Source organism: Lithobates pipiens, unplaced genomic scaffold, assembly GCF_037356315.1.
Source record: "Lithobates pipiens isolate NorthernLeopardFrog02 unplaced genomic scaffold, aLitPip1_a1.2 Scaffold_13, whole genome shotgun sequence".
NCBI classification, from domain to species: Eukaryota; Metazoa; Chordata; class Amphibia; order Anura; family Ranidae; genus Lithobates; species Lithobates pipiens.
This window is the reverse complement of record NW_027507718.1, coordinates 124,730,609-124,756,494: the sequence shown is the minus strand read 5'-3', so window position 1 is coordinate 124,756,494 and position 25,886 is coordinate 124,730,609. Positions and strand designations below refer to the sequence as shown.

Genomic DNA, 25,886 nt, shown 5'->3' with positions numbered 1-25,886 from the left:
CAATGAACGAAAGAGAAAATGGGATTTTTATACTCGCCGTAAAATCCTTTTCTCTGAAGTTCATTGACGGACACAGCACCCACTCCTCCTATTTATGTTTGTACTGCTTTTTGACGAACTGAGCTGCAGGAAGCAGGGTGAGGGGTTATAGCCAGAGGGACCGCCCCCTGAGCGGTGCTGTGCAGTCTTGCTGTTTTTACATGTGTTACATGTTCTGCTTAGTCCTCTCCTGAAGGTGGCGTGATAACCCTAAGGTCAAGAATTAAAGGAGCTGTTTCCGTCAATGAACTTCAGAGAAAAGGATTTTACAGTGAGTACAAAAATCCCATTTTATTATTTATAGCTTTTTTAACTTTGAATGTAAGCCACGTAGGTTTTAATCTTAGCCTTTTAAAAGTTTTGCTCGTGGAAATATACTTTGCAGTGTGTTCACATACAATCGCTTTGAAGAAATGCGTTCATCGATGCCAATAATCCCTCCCAGTCTAAGTCTTGGAGAGGTCTTGGAGAGCAGCCCTCATCCTTGGAAATTTTGCTCTCTTAAAGTTAAAATAGAAGTATGGGAAAAAAAAAAATTCCCATAATCATACTTACCTAGGTGGATGCAGCATAGGATCGATGCTGCATCTGTCCCCTGCCGCCTCTGCACTGAGAACCAAGCGATCGAACACCGCTGATGGCTCGGTTCTCTCAGCTCCCAGTCTGTCTGTCAGTCAGCAGCTCTCTTGTTCTGCTCTTCCACGCTCATTGGAGCGCTGAGCTGTGGAGGGGCAGGGAGCAGCTATCTCAGCGGCTTGCAGGGACGGCCATCAGTCCAGGCACCTGGCGGATTCAGACTCCCAGAGTCGGGATGACACAGTGCCTGGACTGATCTGTGTGATGTCAGCAGAGCGTGGACTTCAGACCGCTCTGCCTAAAACGGGTCACAGGAGTGCAAAACAAGTTGCACTCCTGTGACCCTTAGGAAAAGCCCAGCCAAACAAGCTCAGGCTGGACTTCTCCTTTAAGTGTTTTAATCTTTCCTGTATGTGTTTATTGCTTACAGCTAACATTAAAGCTGGGTTCACACTTTTTGTGGAGTGGCTCTCAGCAGGGGGTCTGCACGTTCCTGTTCTTTGTTACAGGGGTCCGGCCCGAGTTTTTGCCTAAATTCGGACCTGAAACGGAGCCAAAGATGCAGAGCACCCTTCTGCAGTGCACTCTGCGGCCGCCCCAGGGGTGTGTGAACTGGCTCCATTGAGAGCCGGTCACACTCTCCTGTCATGGAAATTGGATGCGGAGAAACTCGCATCCAGTTTGTGTAAGTGTTAACCCAACCTAAATTAAATCATGTTATGGCCATTGCTACCCAGTTGTTCATTTATATGAACATTAGTAATAAGCTCTGCATGTATACGAGCAGTCAGGGAATATATCTTAGTGTATTGTCACCTTTAGCAGTCCCATTTCATATAAGCCAAGCAAGCCTAGCCTACTTGTACGTAGCTGCCCCAGGAATGCCATGTTCACTGGCCAGAAAGTACAGGAGGCTGAAGAAAGGAAGAACAAAAGAGTGCCTGTTGTTCTAGGAGCGTAGTCATCTGCAGTGTATGACTAGGAATGGTGTCTTGCAGGAGCCTAGTCAGTCAGACATGCAGATGGGTCAGTCCAGGCGGCAGGCAGAGGCATAGTCAGCAAACAGGCAAAGAATGGGTACAAGCAGCAGACAGAAACATGATCAATAAACAGGCAAGGGTCAGTAGAAGCGGCAGACAGAGGCAACAGTCTACTGGTGTGGTGCTAAACAGGAACACAATTGCTGGCTTCACTAGGCTGATGACACTGGGACTTGTGTAGCGGTGATCAGGAACACTGTTGCTAGCTTACACTGTTCAGATGACACTGTGACTGGTCTGGTGGTTGTCAGAAACACTGTTGCTGGCACGCATTGGTCTGTTGACACTGTGTGGCGGTGATCAGGAAAACGATTGCTAGCTGCACTGGTCTAGTGTGGTGGCAATGAAGAACACAGAACAAGATTCTACCTAAACTAATCTGGTGACACTGTGAATGCCCCGTACACACGAGCGGACTTTTCAACATCCAAAGTCCGAAGGACCGAGTCCGTCAGACTATCCGATCGTGTGTGGGCTGCAACGGACTTTTGATTCGCCAAAGTCTGACGGACTTTAGAAATGAAGCATGCTTCAAATTTTCCCGAAGGAACTCCGCCGGACCCGGTCCCCTTCGAAAACTCCGCTCGTGTGTATGCTACTCCGACGGACTAAAACCGACGCTAGTGCAGCTATTGGCTACTGGCTATGAACTTCCTTATTCGAGTCAGGTCGTACGTCATCACGTTCGAATCCGTCGGAGTTTAGTGTGATCGTGTGTGGCCAAGTCCGTTCGGCCGAAAAGTCTGTCGGAACTCCGGCGGAACTCCTTCGGAAGTCTGTTGGACATAAGTCCTCTCGTGTGTACGGGGCATTAGGGTTCATGCACATGTGAGGTTGGAAGGCGGTAAAACCCAGCGATTGAGCCACAGTTTGGACCCACATGTAGCCTTAAGTGTTATTAAAGGTCAGCTGTTGGTATTATGGGTCTTCTTTCAACCACCTTTCTCCTCTCATTTGCTAATTCTCAATTTAATTTTTGGTCTTATTCATTTCCTCCAGTCAGACCTCTGATGTCACTGTGGGATCTAAATTTAGTGCTTTCTGTACTACAGAAACCACTGTTTGGAAATATTCAGGAAAGTCAGATATTTGTTTCCTTTTTTCGGCCATCATCTCGATGTGGCAAATTTCACAGTTGGCGGCTAGGGATGGCCGAACGGTTCGCCCAGCGGTTGTTTTTGCGGCGAATTTCGGCTGTTCGCCGTCCGCTCGATCGGCGGACTATTGCCGCCGTTCGCCCAGCGGACTTCCGTGTTTACTGTGTAAAAGAACTTTGACCTATGATGACACATCCATCATGGGGTACAGGACAGCCAATTGAGACATTACAGCACATGGACACTTGGACATTCCCCCTAACTTATAAATAGACCCGATCCGGTGGCCATTTTACATTCTTTCGTATGTCACTATAGGGAGAGGTTGCTGTGTGGAGCAGGGAGAGACTTCAGTGACCCAAATCGCTAGCTATTAGGTCCACAAAAGTTCTTTTAAGGACTGGTATCATGGTATAGGTGTTAGCTGTAGTTCAGAATATAGGTTTGAGGCACTGCTGTGCTAGTGATTGTTGCAGCAGCCTGTCTTTTGTCAGTGTAGAGAAAGGGACAGGACGCTGTGTGCAGCAGGGACAGTCAGTTTAATCATTATCTGTTACTGTTAGGTCCTTTTCAGGCTTGGAAGGATAAAGTAGTACAGGATATAGTTTTGAGTGCTATTCAAGTTATTGTTCCAGCAGCCTGTGTTTTGTCAGTTTAAATAGGGACAGGAAGGAAGCTGTGTGTGGCAGTGAGGGACAGTCAGTTTAATCAGTAGCTGTTACTGTTAGGTCCACAAAGGTTCTTTTCAGGACTGGTATGGTAATAGGCTTGTACACGTATAATATTCTTTCTTCCAAATATAGAAAGAATATTATACTTGACTGCTGCCCTTCTGCTGCAGTAGTCCTTTATCAGTATAGGGACTGAGGTACAGTCTGCTAATCATTCACAACCTACTAGTTCCACAAAGGTCCTTATAAGGACTGGTAAGGTATAGGGTACTACAGTACATAGGGTTGAGTGAGGTACAGTCTGCTATTCCTTAAGGACTGGTATAGGTCCACAATATATAGGGTTGAGGTGCACTACTGCTGACTGCTGCCTGCCCTTCGGCTGCAGCAGTCCTTTATCAGTATAGGGACTGAGGTACAGTCTGCTAATCATTCACAACCTACTAGTTCCACAAAGGTCCTTATAAGGACTGGTAAGGTATAGGGTACTACAGTACATAGGGTTGAGTGAGGTACAGTCTGCTATTCCTTAAGGACTGGTATAGGTCCACAATATATAAGGTTGAGGTGCACTACTGCTGACTGCTGCCTGCTGCAGCAGTCCTTTATCAGTATAGGGACTGAGGTACAGTCTGCTAATCATTCACAGCCTACTAGTTCCACAAAGGTCCTTATAAGGACTGGTAAGGTATAGGGTACTACAGTACATAGGGTTGAGTGAGGTACAGTCTGCTAATCCTTAAGGACTGGTATAGGTCCACAATATATAGGGTTGAGGTGCACTACTGCTGACTGCTGCCCTATTCTGCAGCAGTCCTTTATCAGTATAGGGACTGAGAGTTTTGTCACAGGGTCATTTAAAAAATGACAGGCAGAGGAAGAGGCAGGCCCTTCCACAGGGGTGGTAGGGGTATGGCAGGAGAAACAGTATTGAGCCAAAGTGGGAAGTTGCAGAAGGTGCGTTCAATTACTTTAAAGGACGCACCAGACTTGGTTGAGTGGCTCACTCAGCCTTACTCTTCTGCACCCTCCTCATCCTCTCGATCTGCACCCTCTTCTTCACTCTCTATGTGCACCCTCCAAAGACACTACCACCAACAACACCACCACCACCACATACCTTCCGCTTGAGTCACAGGAATTATTTTCCGATCCATATCAAGACATTTCTGATGCGCAGCCACTCTTGGCATTGGACCAGGAAGAGGAGGTAGCAAGAACCGCCACTCAGCAGTCTGACGACAGTACCCAGATCAGCCCAAGGAGGAGGTTGGTCCCCGGTGTTGCTGCTTACTCCGAGATCTCTACTTATAGCGGTGGGGAAGGTGACGTCGATGATGACGTGTCTAGTGATGTCACGTGGGTGCCCACAAGAGAGGAAGAGGAGGGGAGTTCAGAGGGAGATATGGACCAGCAGATAGGGAGGAGAAGCAGGAATAACTTACATTGCACAGGAGGGACAAAGCAGACTGCTAATGTATCAGGAGCGAGTCATCGACCATGTACGGTCACATCTGGCACTCCCAGGACGCCGGCACATGGCTCCGCAGTGTGTGCTTTTTTTAACATGTCCGCTGCTGACAATAGCGTTGCCATCTGCAATCTTTGCAGTCAACGCATTAGTCGCGGTAAACCCAACACTCACCTAGGGACAACCGCCTTAAGAAGGCACATGAGCAGCCATCACCGAGCCCAGTGGGAGCAATGGAACACACAAAGCCACACCCCAGGCTCTCACTGTCCAGCCTAGTCTTCTACTTCTCCTTCTCCTCACTCTTCACAATTGTTCTCCACTCCACCTTCCATCACGCCAAGCTCACGTTTTTCTGCAAAAAGGCAGGCTTCCCTGAGCCTAATGTTCGAGCGTAAAAACTGATGACGCCGGATAACCCTCTTGCCCAACGGTTGACGGCTGGCTTGTCAGAACTGATAGCCCGCCAACTACTGCCATATAAACTGGTGGACTCGGAGGCCTTTTGAAAATTTGTGCCCATTGGAACACCACAATGGAAGGTCCCAGGAAGGAAGTATTTCTCAGAGAAGGGCATCCCAGAGCTATATGGCCATGTTCAGCGGCAAGTGAATGTATCTCTGGCACACAGTGTCGGTGCCAAGATACATCTGACCACAGACACGTGGTCTAGCAAACACGGGCAGGGAAGCTATATCACTTTTACTGCCCACTGGGTGAACCTTCTGACGGCCGTCAAGCATGTAACCCGTGGCACCCGTGTAGGTTTGTTTTTACCGCCACGGATTGCATGCAGGCCTGGCTCTTCTCCTCCCTCTCCTCCTTGGCTGACTCCTCCTTTTCCGCTGCTAGCGTCTCTTCCACTGCGCCACCCAAGCTCCCAGAACCTATTCGACATGCCAGGTGAGACGTTGCCATACCGTGCTGCATCTGTTGTGCCTGGAAGCCAAGAGCCACACTGGCCCGGCACTCCTTTCAGCTTTGCGTTCACAGGCAGATCAGTGGCTAACACTGCTTAATTTGACAGTTGGTAAAAGTGGTGTGTGACAACGGTGCCAATCTGCTTAGCGCATTGAAACAGGGCAAAATTACGCACGTGCCATGCATGGCACACGTCTTAAACTTGGTCGTGCAGCGATTCATTGTCAAATACACTGGGGTCCAGGACATCTTGCGGCAGGCAAGGAAAATCTCGGCCCATTTCAGATCATCTTACACGGGCATGGCTCGCCTTGCTGACATTCAGCGGCGACACAATCTGCCGGTCAGACGTCTTATTTGCGATTGCCCGACGCAATGGAACTCAACCTTCTATATGCTTGATAGGCTGCTCCAGCAGAAACGTGCAGTTAACGTCTACCTGTATGAACTGAGCTGGGTTTTTTTTCACCGCGCCAGTTGCTGCTCATGCGCGACACATGCAGACTTCTGCGCCCATTTGTGGAGATCACCAAACTGGTCAGTCGCAGCCATGGCACCATCAGTGACATGGTACCTTATGCCTTCTTTATGGAGCGTGCATTGCGTCGTGTCATTGATCAAGCCGTGGAGGAGCAGGAGCGGGAAGATGTGGAAGTCGCAATGCTGGATGAATTCCCAGGGGGGGCTACTCTATCTGAGACAAGTGAACAACAGGAGTCTGAAGAGGAGTCAGAGGAGGATGGTGCCGGGGCGGATGAGGAGGAGCAAGAAGAGCATGCTTTAAACCTTTCTGGGATCCCTGTTGTTGTGCGTGGATGGGGAGAGGAGAATGAAGAGGACGACATTATCCTGGATGATGAGCAGGAGCCAGACCACCACACCGCTTCCAGTTTAGTGCAAATGGGGGCCTTCATGCTCCAGTGTTTTAATAGGGACCCCCGTATAAAAAGCATAAGGGTCAAGGACCAGTACTGGGTGGCAACGTACTTAGACCCCCGGTACAAACACAAAATGGCGGAAATGTTACCGCCGTCACAGAGGGCTGTCAGAATGGAGCACTTCTAGGCCTTGCTTCGAGAAATGCTGCATTCTGCTTTTGCGTGCGCTGGCAGAGGAGCAATTCCCACTCCGAGAGAAGGAGTTGCGGGTACCAATCCAACAGCGCCTGCAAGAAGAGGCCGGTTTGAAGATGTGTTGGTGACTTCTGATATGAGGTCATTCTTTCAGCCGACCCATCGACAGGTGTCATCCGGATCCAGCATCAGGGAACGCCTAGACCGACAGGTGTACGATAAGCGTACTCGCCTAGCTCACGACAGTGTTAACTACCTCACATTTCTAAAAATGAATGAGGCATGGATCTCGGAGGAATTCAACACATGTGACCAGTAGACCATGTATATGTCTACAAACAATTTTTTAAATCGAGCACACAGACCTTCTTTCTTCATTTGGCTCACCTCCTTGTCCAAAAAAAGCACACCGTACTATATGCCCGTAACCTCCTGTTTGAAGAGGTTGAGCGGTGTCATATTTCTACTGGGGCTGCTTATTATGAGGGGCTCCCACCATCCCTGTGCTGTGCTGACTTCCTCCTTAGGCTGCTTATTATGAGGGGCTCCCACCATCCCTGTGCTGTGCTGACTTCCTCCTGGGGCTGTACCTCTGCTGTGCATATTATAAGGGGCTCCCACCATCCCTGTGCTATGCTCATTACGGGGGGCTCCCACCATCCCTGTGCTGTGCTGACTTCCTCCTGGGGCTGCTTATTATGAGGGGCTCCCACCATCCCTGTGCTGTGCTGACTTCCTCCTGGGGCTGTACCTCTGCTGTGCATATTATGAGGGGCTCCCACCATCCCTGTGCTATGCTCATTATGAAGTTCTCCCACCATCCCTGTGCTGTGCTGACTTCCTCCTGGGGCTGCTTATTATGAGGGGCTCCCACCATCCCTGTGCTGTGCTGACTTCCTCCTGGGGCTGCTTATTATGAGGGGCTCCCACCATCCCTGTGCTGTGCTGACTTCCTCCTGGGGCTGCTTATTATGAGGGGCTCCCACCATCCCTGTGCTATGCTGACATCCTCCTGGAGCTGCTTATTATGAGGGGTTTCCAACATCCCTGTGCTGTGCTGACTTCCTCCTGGGGCTGTACCTCTGCTGTGCATATTATGAGGGGCTCCCACCATCCCTGTGCTATGCTCATTATGAGGGGCTCCCACCATCCCTGTGCTATGCTGACTTCCTCCTGGGGCTGCTTACGGTGCAGGTGTCAATGCTGTATATCACGGTGCTGGTGTGAGTGCTTTATGTCACGCTGCTGATGTCAGTGCTCTCTATCACGGTGCTGGTGTCAGTGCTGTATATCACGGTGCTGATGTCAGTGCTTTATGTCACGCTGCTGATGTCAGTGCTCTCTATCACAGTGCTGGTGTCAGATCACTCTATCACGGTGCAGGTGTCATTGCTGTATGTCACGCTGCTGGTGATCATCTCCTGCACCCTCTTCTTTGCCTACCCTCACCTTCCCTCTCCTCCATTGCCTTCATGCGCTCCACAGTCCTGAATTGTCACAACAATTTCACATATAAAAAAAGAATGCTTGTAGTTGTCGATCCCAGATTCACCTCATACATGTGTTATGTCATTGGCCATGTGGTGGGACTATGTTTGCACAACTAGTAATTATTTTGTGGCTGCAAATTTGACATGTAGGTTTGCAAAGTTCGCCTCCCATTGAAGTCAGTGGGGCCCGCCGCGAACGTTACGGTTCGCGAACTATCGGCCGCGTTCGCGAAACGTCCCGTCGGAAGTTTGTCCATCACTATTGGTGGCCTTGTCTTTCCAGCTTCCATTTTTAGTTTTGCACAGGACAAAAGGGTCCTTTGTCCAAGACTTTATTTGCTGAAGGTAGTGTGTGCTTTTCATCTTAACGTGCATATCATCCTTCCTTTTCTCTGTTCCTGACAGACACATCCAAAATAAATATATTTTCATTGCTTTGATGTCATTTGTAGTCGTGGTCTACGAGAAGCCATGCAATATTTAAACAACCCTCTTGGACACTATCTAGAGATGGCTTAGGCAGACCATTGTTCATGTGTTCCGTCAGAATCAGTGACCTGTCAGATTAGGTAACGGAAGTGACGTTCCATCAGCTGTGCATGCGTCCATCACTACCAGGTTTCCTAATCTGACAGAACAAATAAATATAGTATATTGACATTTCTGATGCTGTTTGGATGTTTCATTTTGAAAGGCTAAAGGTTTAGCGCTAAGCAGTGCGAGGTGTACCAACATGGCCTCCGCCACCTTCCTAGTATTGGCGTCCAGCTTCTTTCAAAATCGAACATGAAAAAAGCATCACAGATGTCAATATACTATATTTATTTATATATGCTCACTTTATTGGTAAAATTACTGTGAAATTCAAGACGTAGCCAAGTGTAGTAAGATGTCCACTGCCACTTCTTCTGACTGCAGGTGTTCTGTCAGATTAGCAAACCTTGTAGCAGTGGACACATGCGCAGTTTATGGAATGTCACTCCCGCTACCTAATCTGATGGGTTGCCGATTCTGATGGAACACCGGCTTATGTTATCAAACATCAGTCCCCTCCTTTTCCTATTATTTGACTTGACAATTAGAACATCTTTAACTTTTCTTCATCAGGTGTCTGTCTCCCACATTTGCAAGGTGGCCACCTGGTTGTCAGTTGACAGATCCACCAAATTTTATGAATGTGATGTTGCTACATGCACAAATGCTTGGAAAGAAAGAAAAAATACTGCGCCAGAGATATTAGTGAAAAGGTTGAGGGATTGAGCAAGAATGCTGCTGCTAACTTGTCAGTGGTACACTGATAATGTAATTACAAAGGAAGGAGGAGTAGCACAATCTTATAATGCCTCAACCAAACCTATTACACCCACTACTAAACCTAATGACAAAAATTGGTATGTGAACTTGTGTAGTGCATAACCAATTCTATATCTACATGTTCAATATGTAAAAATAAGACATCTAAGTGCAAACAATTATTAATTAGCAATGAAACAATAAAGTGCAAATAATAAGTAGTGAAAATAATCTGTGCTAAAAAAAAAAGTGTTTAGTGCAAGAAAAACATACAGACAAATATTCTATCCATGTGAACTAACACCCAATGTGCTCCTTAGCCATTTGCTCTGAGACCACTCACCAGAAACAATGGCTGGTCAAGTTATAAACCAGCAGAAGCACTCTGTGCGAAATAATCCAGCTGGGACAAATCCTCTGCTGCTGCTCCCACATCCTTTCTAGAATGTAACGCAATTATGCATAGGGTTTGTATGAGGGAGAAGAAGGAAAATCTCTAAAACGTAAAAACGTTTAAAATTGCTTATTTATTAAAAACATCTTAGAACACTCACATGTTACAAGTGTCAACCCAACACTAGGAAATACAGTAAGTGCTTCGTATTAATGTGTGCCAATAACTTCCCGTTGCAGTGAACAAACCGCGAGTGCAGACCCAGCAAGCGCGATGATCCCAGCGTCCTAGCCCTGCTCTACTAGTTTCGTCATACAACGTCCTCACGGAGCAGTAGGACTCTGACATCAACACTCCATCTTTATAATGAGATCTGTCCAATCCTTAAAATATACAGATATTATTTCAGCAATATGCATAATCATAACATGAAAAACGTATATAAAATGTTTTTAAAAGGTGCAAATATTTATTGCATATCTCACTCTCTCTAATATCTATATGCATTTTCCACCTAATATCTATGCTGTGAATTATCCCTATTCTCAATGCAACTGCGGGATCCATGAATGAACCATGATCTCCGCACAAGCATGAGAGATTATAAGTGTGTCTTCAAATGACAAGACACAACTATCCTTATATTAAACGTCAATAATGGGCTGTTCACTATTCTACACTCACCCACTCAAACACAATATTTAAAGGTAAGGGGAATCACAATTACAATAAACTAAATGAATACCATTTTCTTGTAAACAAAACAGAACAAGAATGACACAATGCTGCAACAATGTATTTACCCATTTCTACAACTTGACTATCTGTTTAAATGTATCCTATCAAAAATTAGTCAAAAAACAGTTTAGGTCAGGGTTTTCATTTCTCAGTAATTTCCCAGTGCCCTCTTTTACTTTGGCTACATTTTCACCCCACCTGCAAAGTAAACAATTCTTAGGAATACTAAACCATTTTTATACTTCACATAAGAAATTACACCTGTAAAGCACTACCCTGGCTTTCTAGTGAAATATTCATGTAAAATAACTTGTAGTATGGAGATAATTATGTGTGATAGTAAACTGCCCTTAAACCCATAATTGAATCATGTTATAATTTGGAAAAGAAAATATTTAGAATTTGTTTCAGTAGGGAAATATATTTGGAGATACAAAAAAAAAACATATAAACTCATATTTAAAACAATGATTACATGATATTTCCTGTAACTCTATTACCAGAGGAATCTGAAAAACTCTTTTGTTTTTAAGGTTATTATTTACTCAAGCTAAGCATATAGCATGCAAGCAAATAAGAACAAACTATCTTAAGGTTGCCCTACATGGCTTAATTCTCTCTTAAATACTGTGGTGCTGCTGAACAACGAGTACATCTTTTAGGTACAGTAGATTTTTTAATAGTCTTTTGTTGAGTCAGGAGGTGCTTGCAGGGCCACCCCTGGCTCAAATAAAAGAAACTTGTTTGTGGCCAGTCTGGGTCAAAGCGCAGGCACATGTTGACATGTTATTTTATAAGTAGTTATCATATGGGCTGCAGCCATTTAATGCCTTTTTATATGTGTAAACCATGTAGCACAAGGGCCTGCCTGATTGCATACAAATTTAAACTCCCAAGGTTTGACCTCATATTATATGGTTTTGGTAAATCTGAAGGAAAAAATCTGCAGAAAATCTGATAGTGTGTATGGGGCTTTATATTGTACATGTTTGTTATTTTTATATATATATATATATATATATATATATATATATATATATATATTTATTATAAGCACATAACTATACTATGTTTTTTATAGTGTTTCTTTTCTTTTTAGGATCCAAGAGGATCTAGGATAATACAGTGGACAGACCTGAGTCCAGTTTGCTGTGGTAAGTTGTTGACCTTGAAATTTTGGGCCAGTTCACACCGCATGCAGTCCAGTGTGTTTGTTTTTTTTCTTTCTGGAAAGTACCGGTAGGTTATATAGTTCTCAATTGCATAGTTCACACCAGTGCTTTCAGTTCCAGTGCATTCCAGTTCCATTAAAAAAAGTAGAACATGCTGCATTTTTCCTGCACCGAACTGTACTAGAACGCTGTAAAACGCATCTAAAATGCACTGGAATGCACCAGAACACACCAAAAACACACTAAAACACACATGTAATTATTTAGGGCCAGTTCACACCACATGCAGTCCAGTGTTTTTTTTTTCTGCACCAACAACGCATGGAAAGTAGGTTATATGATTTTCAATGGCATAATTCACACCAGTTGCATCCAAGTTCCAGAAAAAAAAACATAACATGCTGCATTTTTCCTGCAATGGACTGTACTGGAATGCTGTAAAACGCATCAAAAGTGCACTGAAACACACATTTCCTTATTAACCACATAAATACTGGGCACTTTTACTCCCTTACTTCCCAGACTAATTTTCAGCTTTGAGCGCTCTCGCACTTTCAATGACAATTGCGCTGTCATGCTACGCTGTACCCAAATGAAATTTTTATCATTTTGTTTGCGCAAATAAAGCTTTCTTTGGTGGTATTTATTCATGAATTTTTTTTTTATTTTTTTGCGATATAAGCGAAAAAAGTGCGGAAATTTGGAAAAAAAAACAACAACATTTTCTTCTTTCTATTTCAAACGAAATCCAATAAAATCGAATTTTGTCATAAATTTAAGCCAAAATTTATTCTGCTACATGCTTTTGGTAAAACAAAATTCCGTTAAGTGTATAATAATTGGTTCGTATGATTACGGACAGATGTACGCAAATGATCATGTACAGATGTGCACAGGTGATCACGGACATATGTGTGCAGATAATCATTGGGACATGTGATTTTAGTGGGACATATGTGGGGGACAGGTGTTATTATTATTTGGGGATGTGTTTTGGAGGCATTTTTTGGGGACGTGTTTTTGGGACATGTGTTTTGGGGACATTGTGTGGTGACACTAGGTTGGTGATCAGTTAGTAAAAAGCTGTAAAAAAACAGCTAATACTCATTGATCAACAGCCGACTGCAGCAATCCCCTCTCCTCTCCTCACCGACAACTGTGATTGGACACGAACGTCATGTCATCAGGAGGGCCAATCACAGAGCCCTCCTGCTGATTGGAGATGCGCCGTGTTCGGGTGACACGGGCACGCACGCGTGCGCGACCCATCTCCTTCTGTGGAACGTTCCTGATATTCCCGCTTATGTACATTGGCCAGGTGGGAAGTAGTTAAAGGTTAAGAAAAAAGAGGGAGAAAAATGCACTGGACTGCATTAAAAATGCATCAATAATGCACTGGAACGCATCAAAAACGCACCAAAAATGCACATGCAGAAAAGCATCTGGAACACATCTGTACTGAGTTTCTGTGGTGTGAACTGGCCCTTAATCAGCTTGCAAAACAACAACAAAAAAAGTTATAATAATTACTTGGAGATTATTTGGAGATAAAAAGTGAAAATCTGGTAACTGTGGGGCAACAGACAGTTCATATTTCAGGCATGTTGGTAAACATAATCAGTGGTCTAGCAAATAATGTTTGTTGATACTACACATGTCCATATATAATATGTCTTGTTCGTCTACTGTACACATTTATTATAGATCATTTACAATATAATTTTTAAGTTGTAATAATATTTTGTACTCAGTAAAATGTGTACTGGTACAGCTTGAACAGTGACTCGGTTACTAACATGTTTTCTTTAAAGCACTGGCATCCTAGATTTAAAGCTAGTGCTAGTGTTTCTATTTTGTATATGTGTTTTTTTGTGATTTCTCCAGGTTCCTCTGAGTAACCTTTGAGGCATTACATAGAGAGAGCATTCACGTTCACCTAGTTTAGTGTTTGATGTGATGCTATAGTCACCTTGATTATCCAGTCATGTGCATAGAAATAAAATAAAAACAGGAATTTCTCTTTCTTTCATTGACGGACACAGCATCTTCATCTTAACCTTAGGGTTATATCACCCCTTTAGGAGAGGACTAGGCAGAAAGTGTTAAAAACAGCAACACTTGCACAGTACCGCCCAGGGAGTGGTCTTACTGGCTATAACCCCTCACACTGCATCCAGCAGCTCAGTCTTTTTTCTGCCTAGTGTAGGAGAAGGACCTGGCTCCCGGTGGGACCATTGGTTCTTGGAATTTTTTTTTTTTTCTGCATTTTTGATTCCTGTGATCTACATTCAACAGCCGGGCTGGGTAACAGGCTGGATAATATAGATCCTGGTAGTCTCCCCAGCCTGGCCATTGAGCTTGAGCAGGCCCTAGCTACGTGCTGAGTTGGCTACAACATGCCCCGTCTGATCCAGGGGCGGCCAGTGAGCTATATGCTCGGGTGATGGGTCTGTCTATGGAATGCGTCCAGCAGTCCCTACAGGAGGGGTAAGTATGGTTCCACCTGTCTTGGCAGGATGGAGCAGCTGGGCATTCCCTGGGAGGTCGACTAAGGGATCTCTCGCTCTCCCTTTTTAAAGTTTTTGCTGAGGCGGCCATTTTCTAGTAGCCTCGGGTAGTTTTTCCTCTAGCACTGGTTGCTTGTTTCCTTCTAGAAGAGCACTTTTCACACAGACACCTCGTGGATGACACGGGGAGAGCAGACAGCAGCAGCACAGCGCAGTACCTGGGTCAGGGTGGTGAGTCCTGCTAGGGGCCCCTCAGTCTGTGGCAGGTAGGAGGGTGGACATTTTGTGTGACTTGTCTTAGGTCGCTAAGTGGTGAGTGTGGGTCAGCATGGCGTCGGAAGCTGGCACTTCTTTCCCAGACATCCCTGTTATTGCAACTGGTTCCCCTGCACCTTCAGTGCCTGTGGACGCTCTGTCAGCAGTCCTGGAGGCCTTTGTTGCCAGGGCGGAAGCGGCGTGCAGGCGCAAGGAGGGTAAAGAATGCCCTCACCGTCTTCTGGGGAAAGCTTTGATTCAGACTCAGCCCCCCTGTGACAGACGGCCCCTGTTCTGACGTATCAGAGGATGCGGACCAGGACCATTCGGACAGTGAGGATGAATCCGTGTCTCGGTCAGCGCAGAAAAAGGCGCTTGTAGGAGAACTTATTATGTAGTGTGGGATACCCTAAAGATGGAGGAAACAGCGGGGGCATCTACAGAATTGTCGGTCCCTTTCGGGTCCCACAAGCCGCCCTGCAAGGTGTTTCCTTACCCAACTTATTTGGTACGTTTATTTTCAGTCCCAAAATGTATGGCGGTGTGTTACCCCATTGAGGAGAGTTTACTGAACAAATGGACATCTCCTCCGATTGTTGACCCCCCCCCCCTGGTATCCAGGTTAAATAAGGTAACCACGATTCTGGTGGAAGGGACTCCTGCTTTCAAGGACCCTGCCGACAGAAGGGCCGCGGCGGTTGCCTGGTCCATGTTTAGGGTGGTGAGGTCATCATTTCGGCCAGTTTTAGCCACGGCCCTGGTGTCACAGACGCTTAATGAATGGGCAAAATTGTTTCACATGAGTTGGAGAAGCAACAGGCTTCCCTGGTCTCCGTGGAGTTGGCGGACCAGTTTGTGCAGGGCCTTAAGTATGTTTGTGATGTGGCCTTAGATACGGCCCCCTTGCTCCCTAGAGCCTCTGTATCAGCAGTAGTGCTACATCGCCTGATTTGGCTAAAATGCTGGTCTGCGGACCAATCATCTAAGAAAGCACTGGCGGACTTGCCCTTCCAGGGAGAATGGCTATTTAGAGCCTCGCTGGATGATATTATTAAGAATGTTACTGGGGGTAAGAGTACGTTGCTCTCACAGTCCAGGAAAGGTAAGGAGCCACGCCGTAGGCAAGGGCCCTCCTTTTCTGCTCAGAAGCATAAGCGTTCCCAGTCCAACAAGATGCCTCCTGAGGGACAAAAGTGTCGTAGTCCCAAAGAAGGAAGGGATCCGTCCGGTCCTGGACCTCAAGGCCCTCAACAGCTTTGTGAAACTACAAAGGTTCAGGATGGAATCAGTTTTCTCAGTGGTTTCTGCACTCCATCGGGGGGATTTTCTGACATACCTGGACATCAAGGATGCATACTTGCATGTCCCCATATGCATCAAGCATCAGAGGTTTCTGCAATTTGCGGTTGCACTACTACTTTGTAGTTCTCCCTTTTGGCCTGGGGTCGGCACCGAGGGTCTTCAACAAGGTGCTAGCCCCAATTTTGGCTTTGCTTTGGCAGTGAGGGATCGCAATCGTGGGTTGCCTGGACGACCTCCTTCTGAGAGCAGCTTCTGCCTCAGAATTAAGGGAGGATGTAGCAATCACTATGCAAACTCTTCGGAGTTTGGTTGGGTGGGTACTGAACCTAAAGAAGTTGGAGTTGATGCCGACTCAATGCCTGGAGTACCTGGGCCTGCTTCTGGACTCCTCAGAGGCGAGAGTCTTTCTCCCTTCGGACAAGCTGCAGACTCTTCAAGCTGCAGTGAAGTTGTTGGTGTCCCGCAGGTGGTCGTCGCTGCATTTTTGCATGTGAGTCCTGGGTTTCATGGTAGCCACTTTCGAGGTGGTACGGTATGCTCAATTCCACACTCGAGTCTTGCAAAAGGAGATCTTGTCCAAATGGGAATCTCCACTGTCCCTGGATTGTCAAATTCAAGCCAGCTAGTCAGGGATTCCCTGCTCTGGTGGCTGAGGTTGCCGACCTTTTTGGTCTGGGACGTCGTTCCTTCCTCTTCATTGGACGGTGATCACAACGGACGCCAACCTGACTGGTTGGGGGGGAGTTTGGGGTGTACAGTCAGCCCAGGGTGGCTGGACCCAGGAAGAATCCTGCCTGCCGATCAACGTGCTGGAACTTCGGGCGATCAGGCGGTGCTTTTCCGCATGGTCACAGAGGCTGCAGGGGCGTCCGGTCAGGATCCAGTCAGACAACACCACGGCGGTGGCATATGTCAGCCATCAAGAAGGAACAAGGAGCTCGGCTGCAGCACTGGAGGTTACTCACATCCTGCGGTGGGCAGAGCGGCACGTGCTGGCTCTGTCGGCCGTGTACATTCCGGGCGTAGAAAATTGGCAAGCGGCCTACCTAAGTCATCAGATGCTGGACCAAGGGGAATGGTCGCTACATCCAGATGTATTTCGGCTCCTTTGCCTAAGGTGGGGCATGCTAGATCTCCTGGCTTCTCAACTCAATTAGAAGGTACAGAGGTTTGTGGCCAGGTCAAAGGATCCCTGGGCGGACGCGGCAGATGCGTTGGTGGCTCCATGGGGGTATTATTGGCTGATTTATGCTTTTCCCCCACTCAAACTTCTATCACGTGTGATTCACAGAGTAGAGGCCGAGGGCATTCTGGTATTTATGATCGCCCCAGATTGGCCTCGGCGTCCGTGGTACGCCGGCATAGTACAAATGGTGGCGGATGTTCCTTTCCGACTGCCGATGCGAGAGGACCTTCTGTCGCAAGGTCCAATACTTCATCCTGCTTTTCCGTTACTGAATTTAACGGCATGGCTTTTGAAAGCCGGATGCTAAGGGACCGAGGATTCAGTAATGTCCACTATACTGAGGGCACAGAAGTCATCTTCTCAAAAGATTTATCATCGTACGTGGAAGGCCTACATCTCCATGTGTGAGGAGATAGGGTGGCATCCGCACATATACTCGTTTTCCAGGTTCCTGCTGTTTTTGCAGTGAGGAGTGGATTAGAAACTTGCCTTAAGCACCATCAAGGGGCAGATATCAGCTTTGGCTGTCTTTTTTCAGCGACCCTTGACGACTCATTCATTGGTGAGTACGTTTGTGCAGGGGGTTCGACATGTGGCCCCTCCGGTTCGGCCACCGCTACCTCCATGGAATTTGAATCTGGTGCTCTCGGTGCTTCAGAAACCGCCATTTGAAAACATTAGGGAGATCCCCTTATTGACACTCTCTCAGAAATGTGGCTATTACATCTGCCAGGAGGGTTTCTGAGTTGGCGGCCTTGTCTTGCAAGTCTCCCTACTTGATCCTCCACAAGGATAAAGCGGTGTGTCCGCAGCCTTCGTTTCTGCCAAAGGTTGTTTCGGCCTTTCAGCTACATGAGGACATTGTGCTTCCGCCCTTATGTCCTGGGCCGTCACACCCAAAAGAGGTGTCTTTGCATTCCTTGGATGTGGTTCGGGCTCTGCGGGTGTATCTGTCTGTTATGGCTCCTTTTCGGAGGTTGGAATCGCTGTTTGTATCGGTGGCTGGTCCAAAGAAGGGACTGTGGTGGTCTTATTGGCCACCATTTCTCGGTGGATCAGACAGATTGTGGTTCAGGCATATGCCATAAGGGGGCGGGCGCCTCCCTTTCCTGTCACGGCACATTCTACCAGGGCAATTGGTGCCTTTTGGGCTTTCCGACATCAAACATCTGTTTCCCAGGTGTTTAAGGCGGCGACCTAGGCGTCCATTCACACTTTCACAAAATTTTACAAGGTTGATGTAAGCGCACCTTCGGATGCTTGCTTTGGCCGCAAGGTTTTGCAGGTGGCTGTTTAAGGGTGCAACTCCTCCGTTGGGGAGCCCTGGTTTTTATGAGTGGAGTTATTTTCTTGCTGTTCCCACCCCTCGTTTCTTTGACACTGCTTGGGGATGTCCCTAAGGTCAAGATGAAGATGCTGTGTCCGTCAATGAACGAAAGAGAAAATAGGATTTTTGTACTCACCGTAAAATCCTTTTCTCTGAAGTTCATTGATGGACACAGCACCCACCCCTCCTGTTTATGTTTGTACTGTGTAGGGGATCAGAGGGGTGAAGAGCTGGCTCAGAGGCAGTCCAGTAAAATAAAAGTGGCTTTTATTCAGCAAAACAGAAAAAAAAAACATAAGACCAGACAGATTTGCCTTATCACACTGATGTGCACACAGCTACAGCTCACATTTCATCAGCCCACAGGCTTAGTGGTAACAGTTCATGGCTCCAAACAGAGCTACAGTCTTTTTGTGGTTTAAGCTCACCCAGCAGGTACACCATCCAGCAATGGACATTTCCTCACAGCGTGCTGCTGTGTCTCTCTCTCCTACTCAACAGCTCCACACTGACACTTTCAGCACACCTGGCCATAAGCAGGTCTGAAGGGGAAGTACGTGCCTTCTTCAATTAACCCCCTCTTAACCCTGCCCCAGGCTGACAAATGCTTTTGACAAACTGAGCTGCTGGATGCAGTGTGAGGGGTTATAGCCAGTAGGACCGCCCCCTGGTACTGTGCAAGTGTTGCTGTTTTTAAAACTTTCTGCCTAGTCCTAAAGGGGCTATATATCCCTAAGGTCAAGATGAAGATGCTGTGTCCGTCAATGAACATCAGAGAAAATAATTTTACGGTGAGTACAAAAATCCTATTTTTGCTTTGCGCATGATTGAACGAATAAAGTTAAGTGCTTCAGCGTTTACCCCCTTCCTGACCAGAGCACTTTTTGCGATTCGCCACTGCGTCTCTTTAACTGACAATTACGCGGTCATGCGATGTTGCACCCAGACAAAATTGACGTCCTTTTTTCCCCACAAATAGAGCTTTCTTTTGGTGGTATTTGATCGCCTCTGCGGTTTTTATTTTTTGCGCTACAAACAAAACAATTTAGAAATTTTGGTTTGTGCAAAAGTTATAACGTCTACAAAATAGGGAATAATTTTATGGCATTTTATTTTTTTATTTTTTTTTTTATTAGTAATGGCGGCGTTCTGCAATTTTTATCGGGACTGTGACATTATGGCAGACACATCGGATACTTTTGACATTATTTTGGGACCATTGTCATTTATACAGCAATCAATGCTATAAAAATGCACTTATTACTGTGTAAATGACACTGGCAGTGAAGGGTATAACCACTAGGGGGCAATGAAGGGGTTAAGTGTGTCCTAGGGAGTGATTCTAACTGTGGGGGAATGGGCTTCAAGTCACATGACAGCAATCACTGCTCCCGATGACAGAGAGCAGTGATCTCTGTCATGACACAAGCCAGAACGGGGAAATGCCTTGTTTATATAGGCACGTCCCTGTTCTGTGTCTCTGTGACACAATCGCTCTTGCCTGCCCTCTTAAAGAGGATGTACAGGTACGCCCATTTGCCCACCACTGCCATTGTGCCCGCGTATATCGGCGCGCAGCAGTCGGCAAGTGGTCAATATAGCTTGAACATAGCAAAGTAGTGAATATAGTAAAGTAGTAAACATACTCTTTTAGTAAAAAACAAAACAAAAAACCACAGTGTAATAATACAGTCACACTTTTAAAAGATGAATACTGCTGCTTTAAATTGTGGGAATTTTTGTCAAAGTTTGCTCTCCATGTTTAAGCCCTTGTACACACAGTCGGAGATTCCGACGGAATGTGTCCTACCGGACCGTTTTGTCGGATATTCCGACTGTGTGTGGTCCCCATCGGACTGTTGCCATCAGACTTGGCGGTAAAATTTTCCGACAAAATGCTCCGATCGGACATACCCGATCATGCGTAGCCTACTCCGACGGACAAAGTGCCACGCATGCTCAGATCAAATTCCTAGACCAAAGCTATGGGCTACTATTCTGAACGTAGTCCCGTCGTAATGAAATAACGTCATCACGTTATGTACAATCGGATTTTCCGACAACTTTGTCCGACCGTGTGTATGCAACAGTTTCGGACAAAATCCAACGGATTTGGTTGTCAGAATGTCCGACCGTGTGTACAAGCTGTGTGTGGCTAAGTGTGTCATTTTTCCTTATCTCTGTCTTACAGGAATTGTTAACATGAGTTTTCCTCTTTCTGACCAACCTGTGTTCGGAGACTGGCTGATATTTGCAGAAACACAAGGCCATATTTTTAATAAATCATTTTCAGTACAGAAATATGGTGAGTGAAGAGTTAAAGATATTTACTCTGCCCTTTTGGTGGGCTAAGGGTGTTTGTATGAATATATGAATTGAATCCTTTGCATCCATGTGGACTTAGAGGACGTAAACTCTCCCACTCTGATGCTTCTTTTTCATTTAGTCCATTATAATAAGTCATTATCAGACTAAAGCCACTGTAATCCAGCCCAAATCGCATATTACTTACTGTTTAAAGAAACTTTAAAAATCTTGTTTCCAGGGGTTAGGCAGCGCCATCTTAAGTATTGTTTTCTGAGTCCACAGTGCAGTGTATTTCCGCCCTTACATTGAGCACTTCCTGTACTGTTAACCAAGCCTCCTTCTCAATCCAACGTTTCTATGGCAACCCTGCTTCCCTGTTCATAGCTTACTTGTTTATTTCATAGTATTTACTTGTGCTGATGTATGTTTTCCTTTTTCAAACTTATCAGCTTCAGCTGATAAGACTGCAGTAATGGCCAAGTTTAGACTGTATGTGAGGTCACATGGTGTGTAGGAGGAAGCTCTGAGTGATTAGCAGAGTTCAGTGTTGTGCCGTAGGAAGTCCTGATAACAGATAGATAAGACATAGAGAGTGTGTCTTAAATCAGGGGAGATCTGGGCATGCTCAGTGACTTCATTCTACAGAACAACAAGGATTACAATACTAAGCAAGTAAGGAGATATCTACAAGCAGTGTTCATTCTGGTTTTTTATGCTGATTTACATGGGACAAAGTTGTGGTGGGGGGGGGGGGGGTTACAACCACTTTAAGTGGTTGTAAACCTTTACAGACCACTTTTACCTACAGGTAAGCCTAGATTAAAGCTTACCTATAGGTTCAAGAAATATCTCCTAAACCTACATGGTTTAGGAGATATTTGCAAAAGACAGGCACCGATGTCTACGGCACATGCACCATAGACAGCGGCACGCAGGTGCTCTGAGCATGCCGCTGCTAATGGCGATCATGCCGTTAGTGGCGGCCCCCGTGCGCATGCGCAGGAGTGACGTAATCGCGGCTCCAGCCAGTCACAGCGCCAGAGTCGCAATACCCGGAAGTCACTCCGGGATAGATGGCAGCGTCGGAGCAGGACAACGAGGGTTGCTTTGTGGGCTTCCATCTCAGGTAAGTAATTCATAATGAGCTAGTATGCTATGCATACTAGCTCATTATGCCTTTGCCTTGCAGGGTCTATTTTTCTTATTCTTTGAGTTTGGCTTTACTTCCTTTTTAAAGTGATACTAAACTCCTGGCCCCTCCTGCCCCCACAGCAAACAGCTTGCTATGGGGGCACCCGAGCTGCTGCTCTGTGTATCCATTTGGCCCCACCCCCTCTCTCCTCATTTGCTCACTGACTTTGATTGACTCAGCCAATCAGGAGGGAGAGTCCCAGACAGCTGAGTCTCTCATGCAACTTCGTTGGATCCAGATGGGCTCAGGTAAGTATTAGGGGGGCTGCTGCACACACATAGTTTTTTTATCTCAATGCATAGAATGCATTAAAGCAGAGCGCCACCCAAAAGGGAAAGCTCCACTTGTTTGCTTCCTCCCCCACTCTGCTGCCACATTTGGCACCTTTCCAGGGGGGAGCGGATACCTGTCAAAATTCCGGGTAAGATTGCCGCAATAGCTCGGTGATCTACAAAGTTTCCGGCCCATCCACCTTTGCCTTTGCTGCCTTCTTTGCGCATGTGCAGTAGGCACAATGCTTTACTTCCTGTTTCCCTTAGCGAAGATGCTGGTGCCTGCACACGTAGCCGATGGACCGGTCGGCTTCGGGTGCCGACATTGCGGAATCCCTGGACAGGTAAGTGTGTTTATATTAAAAGTCAGCATCTACAGTATTTATAGCTGTTAACTTTAAAAAAAAAAAAAAAATTGTACAGGGTGGAAATAAAAAAACCTTCTGACTTTACAACACGTTAATGCCGCTCTTCGTGTCTTCACTTAGAATTCATATCCAAAAAATTTTAAATGCTGATGTGGTGGCTGCACGGGTTTTGTTTTTTCTGGCTTTTTTGTGAACCAGCTAGTCTGAGTCCTTGTACACACGGTCGGAGAATCTGTTGGAATAAGTCTTATCGGACCGTGTCGTCAGATAATCCGACTGTGTGTGGTATGCATCGGACTGATTCCGTCCGAATCTCCGTCCGACCCAATTTTCCAACATGTTGGAAATATTTCCCGACCAACTGGGCCAGACGGACCTAATCCGATCATGTGTAGAGCATTTTCATCGGACCAAGTGCCACGCATTCTCAGATCAAATTCCTACATCAAAGCTATTGGCTACTGGCCTGAATGTAGTCCCATCGTAACGAAATTACGTCATCACGTTCTGAAAGATCTGATTTTTCACCAACTTGGTCCGACCGTGTGTATGCAACAGTTTCGGACACAATCCGTTTGACTAAATCCTACGGGCAAAATCCGACGGATTTGGTTGGCAAAATCTCCGACCGTGTGTACGTGAGCCTAGACGACTCTCACTGGATGTTATGTATGAAGGAACAGTGCTGTCACTCACAATTAAAGATGGTGTTATGACTACAGAACACCACTTCTTCTGGTTGCCATAACATACTGGAGAGATTTGCTGTCAGCGTTGATTGCGGAATACTTTGTATCTCTCTTTCTGTCTGACCAGTCTGTCAGAAGGGCCTAATTTTGACAGCAGCAGCTATGGCTGCTGCTGTATTTACACAGCAACTCCTGACTGTCAATTTGACAGCTGGGAATCGCTGGCAAGTTGGAGGGGGGGGGGGATTGGCAACCCTGTGTATGTTGTTTAAAGGATAATTCCACTTTTGTGGGAGAAAATAGAGCAACAAAATTATATAGCATATGTACAATTGCTACACAAGCCATGTTGAAATGTAATGTTACAATATTACTATATATATATATATATATATATATATATATATATATATATATATATATATATATATATATATATATATATCCCCTTTTCAATTGGCAGCACTGTCATCTTCTGTGAAATACAATACAATATGGCAACCTGGAGGTGTTCTGTACACAGCTGGTGTACAGGACACCTCCAAAAATGTAATTTATGGTTTGTGTGATTGGCTCACTAATTTTTGCAGAAGTCTGCACTAACATACAAGTCAGATTTTAGGCACCCCCTGCAATAGAAATGTAAATTTAGTTTTTATACTCTCCTAGGGTTAATTCTTTTAAAATAAATGTGGACACCGCAGCTTACCTCATTAGAACACAGAAAGTGCATTAGCCAATTATTAATGGACCATTCAGAGTATTCCTTCAGTCTGGAGAAAAAAATACAGTGCCTTGAAAAAGTATTCACTCTCCTTGACATTTACCACATTTTGTTAGGTTACAACAGTGGCGGCTGGTGAAGTTTTTGGATGGGGGGGCGCCAGACCCCGCCCATCATGACCCCGCCCACCATTTTGGCCCCTCCCACTTCTCATAAAACACGCCCCTTATGTAATCGGGGAAAAAATTTGACGTGGGTTCCCCCTCCGAGAGCATACCAGGCCCTTAGGTCTGGTATGGATTCCAAGGGGAACCCCCTACGCCGAAAAAACGGCGTGGGGGTCCCCCCCAGATCCACACCAGACCCTTATCCGAGCATGCTACCCGGCCGGCCAGGAAAGGGGGTGGGGACGAGCGGGCACCCCCCCTCCTGAGCCGTACCAGGCCGCGTGCCCTCAACATGGGGGGGTGCCTTGGGGGAGGGGGGGCGTGCGGCCCCCCCACCCCAAAGCACCTTGTCCCCATGTTGATGAGGACAAGGGCCTCTTCCCGATAACCCTGGCCGTTGGTTGTCGGGGTCTGCGGGCGGGGGGCTTATCGGAATCCGGGAGCCCCCTTTAATAAGGGGGCCCCGGATACCGGCCCCCCACCCTATGTGAATGAGTATGGGGTACAATGTACCCCTACCCATTCACCTGTGAAAAAAAGTACAAAAAAAAAACACAACACAGGGTTAAAATATTTTATTGCACAGCTCCGGGGGTCTTCCGTCTTCGGGGGTCTTCTCGCCGGACGCCGCTATCTTCTTCTAGCTCTTTTGCTAGCGGAGGAGTCCGGCTTTCTTCCTCGCCGCCGGCCTCTTCTCCCGACTTCGGGGGTCTTGTCCCCCTCTTCGGTTCTTCTGCCGGGCCACCGCGCCTTCTTATAGCTCTTTTAGAGGCGGTGGCCCGGTCTTCTGCTGCCGCCGCCGCCCGTTCTTCTTCTTCTCCTTCTTCTCCAGGAGATGTTGCCTCGACGATCTCCCTGGCCGGAATGCCAGGGACGCGCTGCGCTGCCACTTTTATAGAAGAACAATGGGGCGGTGTCACATGGGTTGATGTCACATGGGTTGGTCACATGGGTTGATGTCACATGGCGACTGTGACATCAACCCATGTGACCAACCCATGTGACATCAACCCATGTGACACCGCCCCATTGTCCCTATATAAGTAGCAGCGCAGCGCGTCCCTGGCATTCCGGCCAGGGAGATCGTTTTTTTTTTACACCTAGGGAGAGGGGGGGGCGGCGCCCGGGCGCCCCCTATGGGCGGGCCGCCACTGGGTTACAACCAAAAACGTAAATGTATTTTATTGGGATTTTATGTAATAAAATAGACCAACACAAAGTGGCACATAATTGTGAAGTGGAAAGAAAATTATACATTTTTTCAAAATCTTTTTACAAATAAATACCGTATATACTCGAGTATAGGCCGACCCGAATATAAGCCGAGGCCCCCAATTTACCCCCAAAAAACTGGAAAAAATTATTGACTCGTGTATAAGCCGAGGGTGAGACATGCCTGTCCATCCCTGTGTGTCCGTCCATCCCTGTGGGTCCATCCATCCCTGTGTGTGTGTCCATGCATCCGTGTGTGTGTGTCCATGCATCCGTGTGTGTGTGTGTGTGTGTGTGTCCATGCATCCGTGTGTGTGTGTGTGTGTGTGTGTGTGTGTGTGTGTGTGTGTGTGTGTGTGTGTCCGTGCAGCCTACCTGTGTCCAGCCTGCCTGTGTCCGTCCA

At 46.5% G+C, this 25,886-nt stretch overlaps 1 protein-coding gene across 3 annotated transcripts in view; it reads left to right on the top strand.

The window, feature by feature from the left end:
* The window catches only part of CPAMD8 (C3 and PZP like alpha-2-macroglobulin domain containing 8), a 356,744-nt gene that overhangs the window by 60,269 nt on the left and 270,589 nt on the right, over positions 1-25,886 (top strand). For all 3 annotated transcript variants that reach the window (XM_077475516.1, XM_077475515.1, XM_077475514.1), the window contains exons 7-8: positions 11,903-11,957; positions 20,744-20,857. In XM_077475516.1, coding sequence (XP_077331642.1) covers positions 11,903-11,957; positions 20,744-20,857 — 169 coding nt within the window. The remainder of the gene's footprint in view (positions 1-11,902; positions 11,958-20,743; positions 20,858-25,886) is intronic.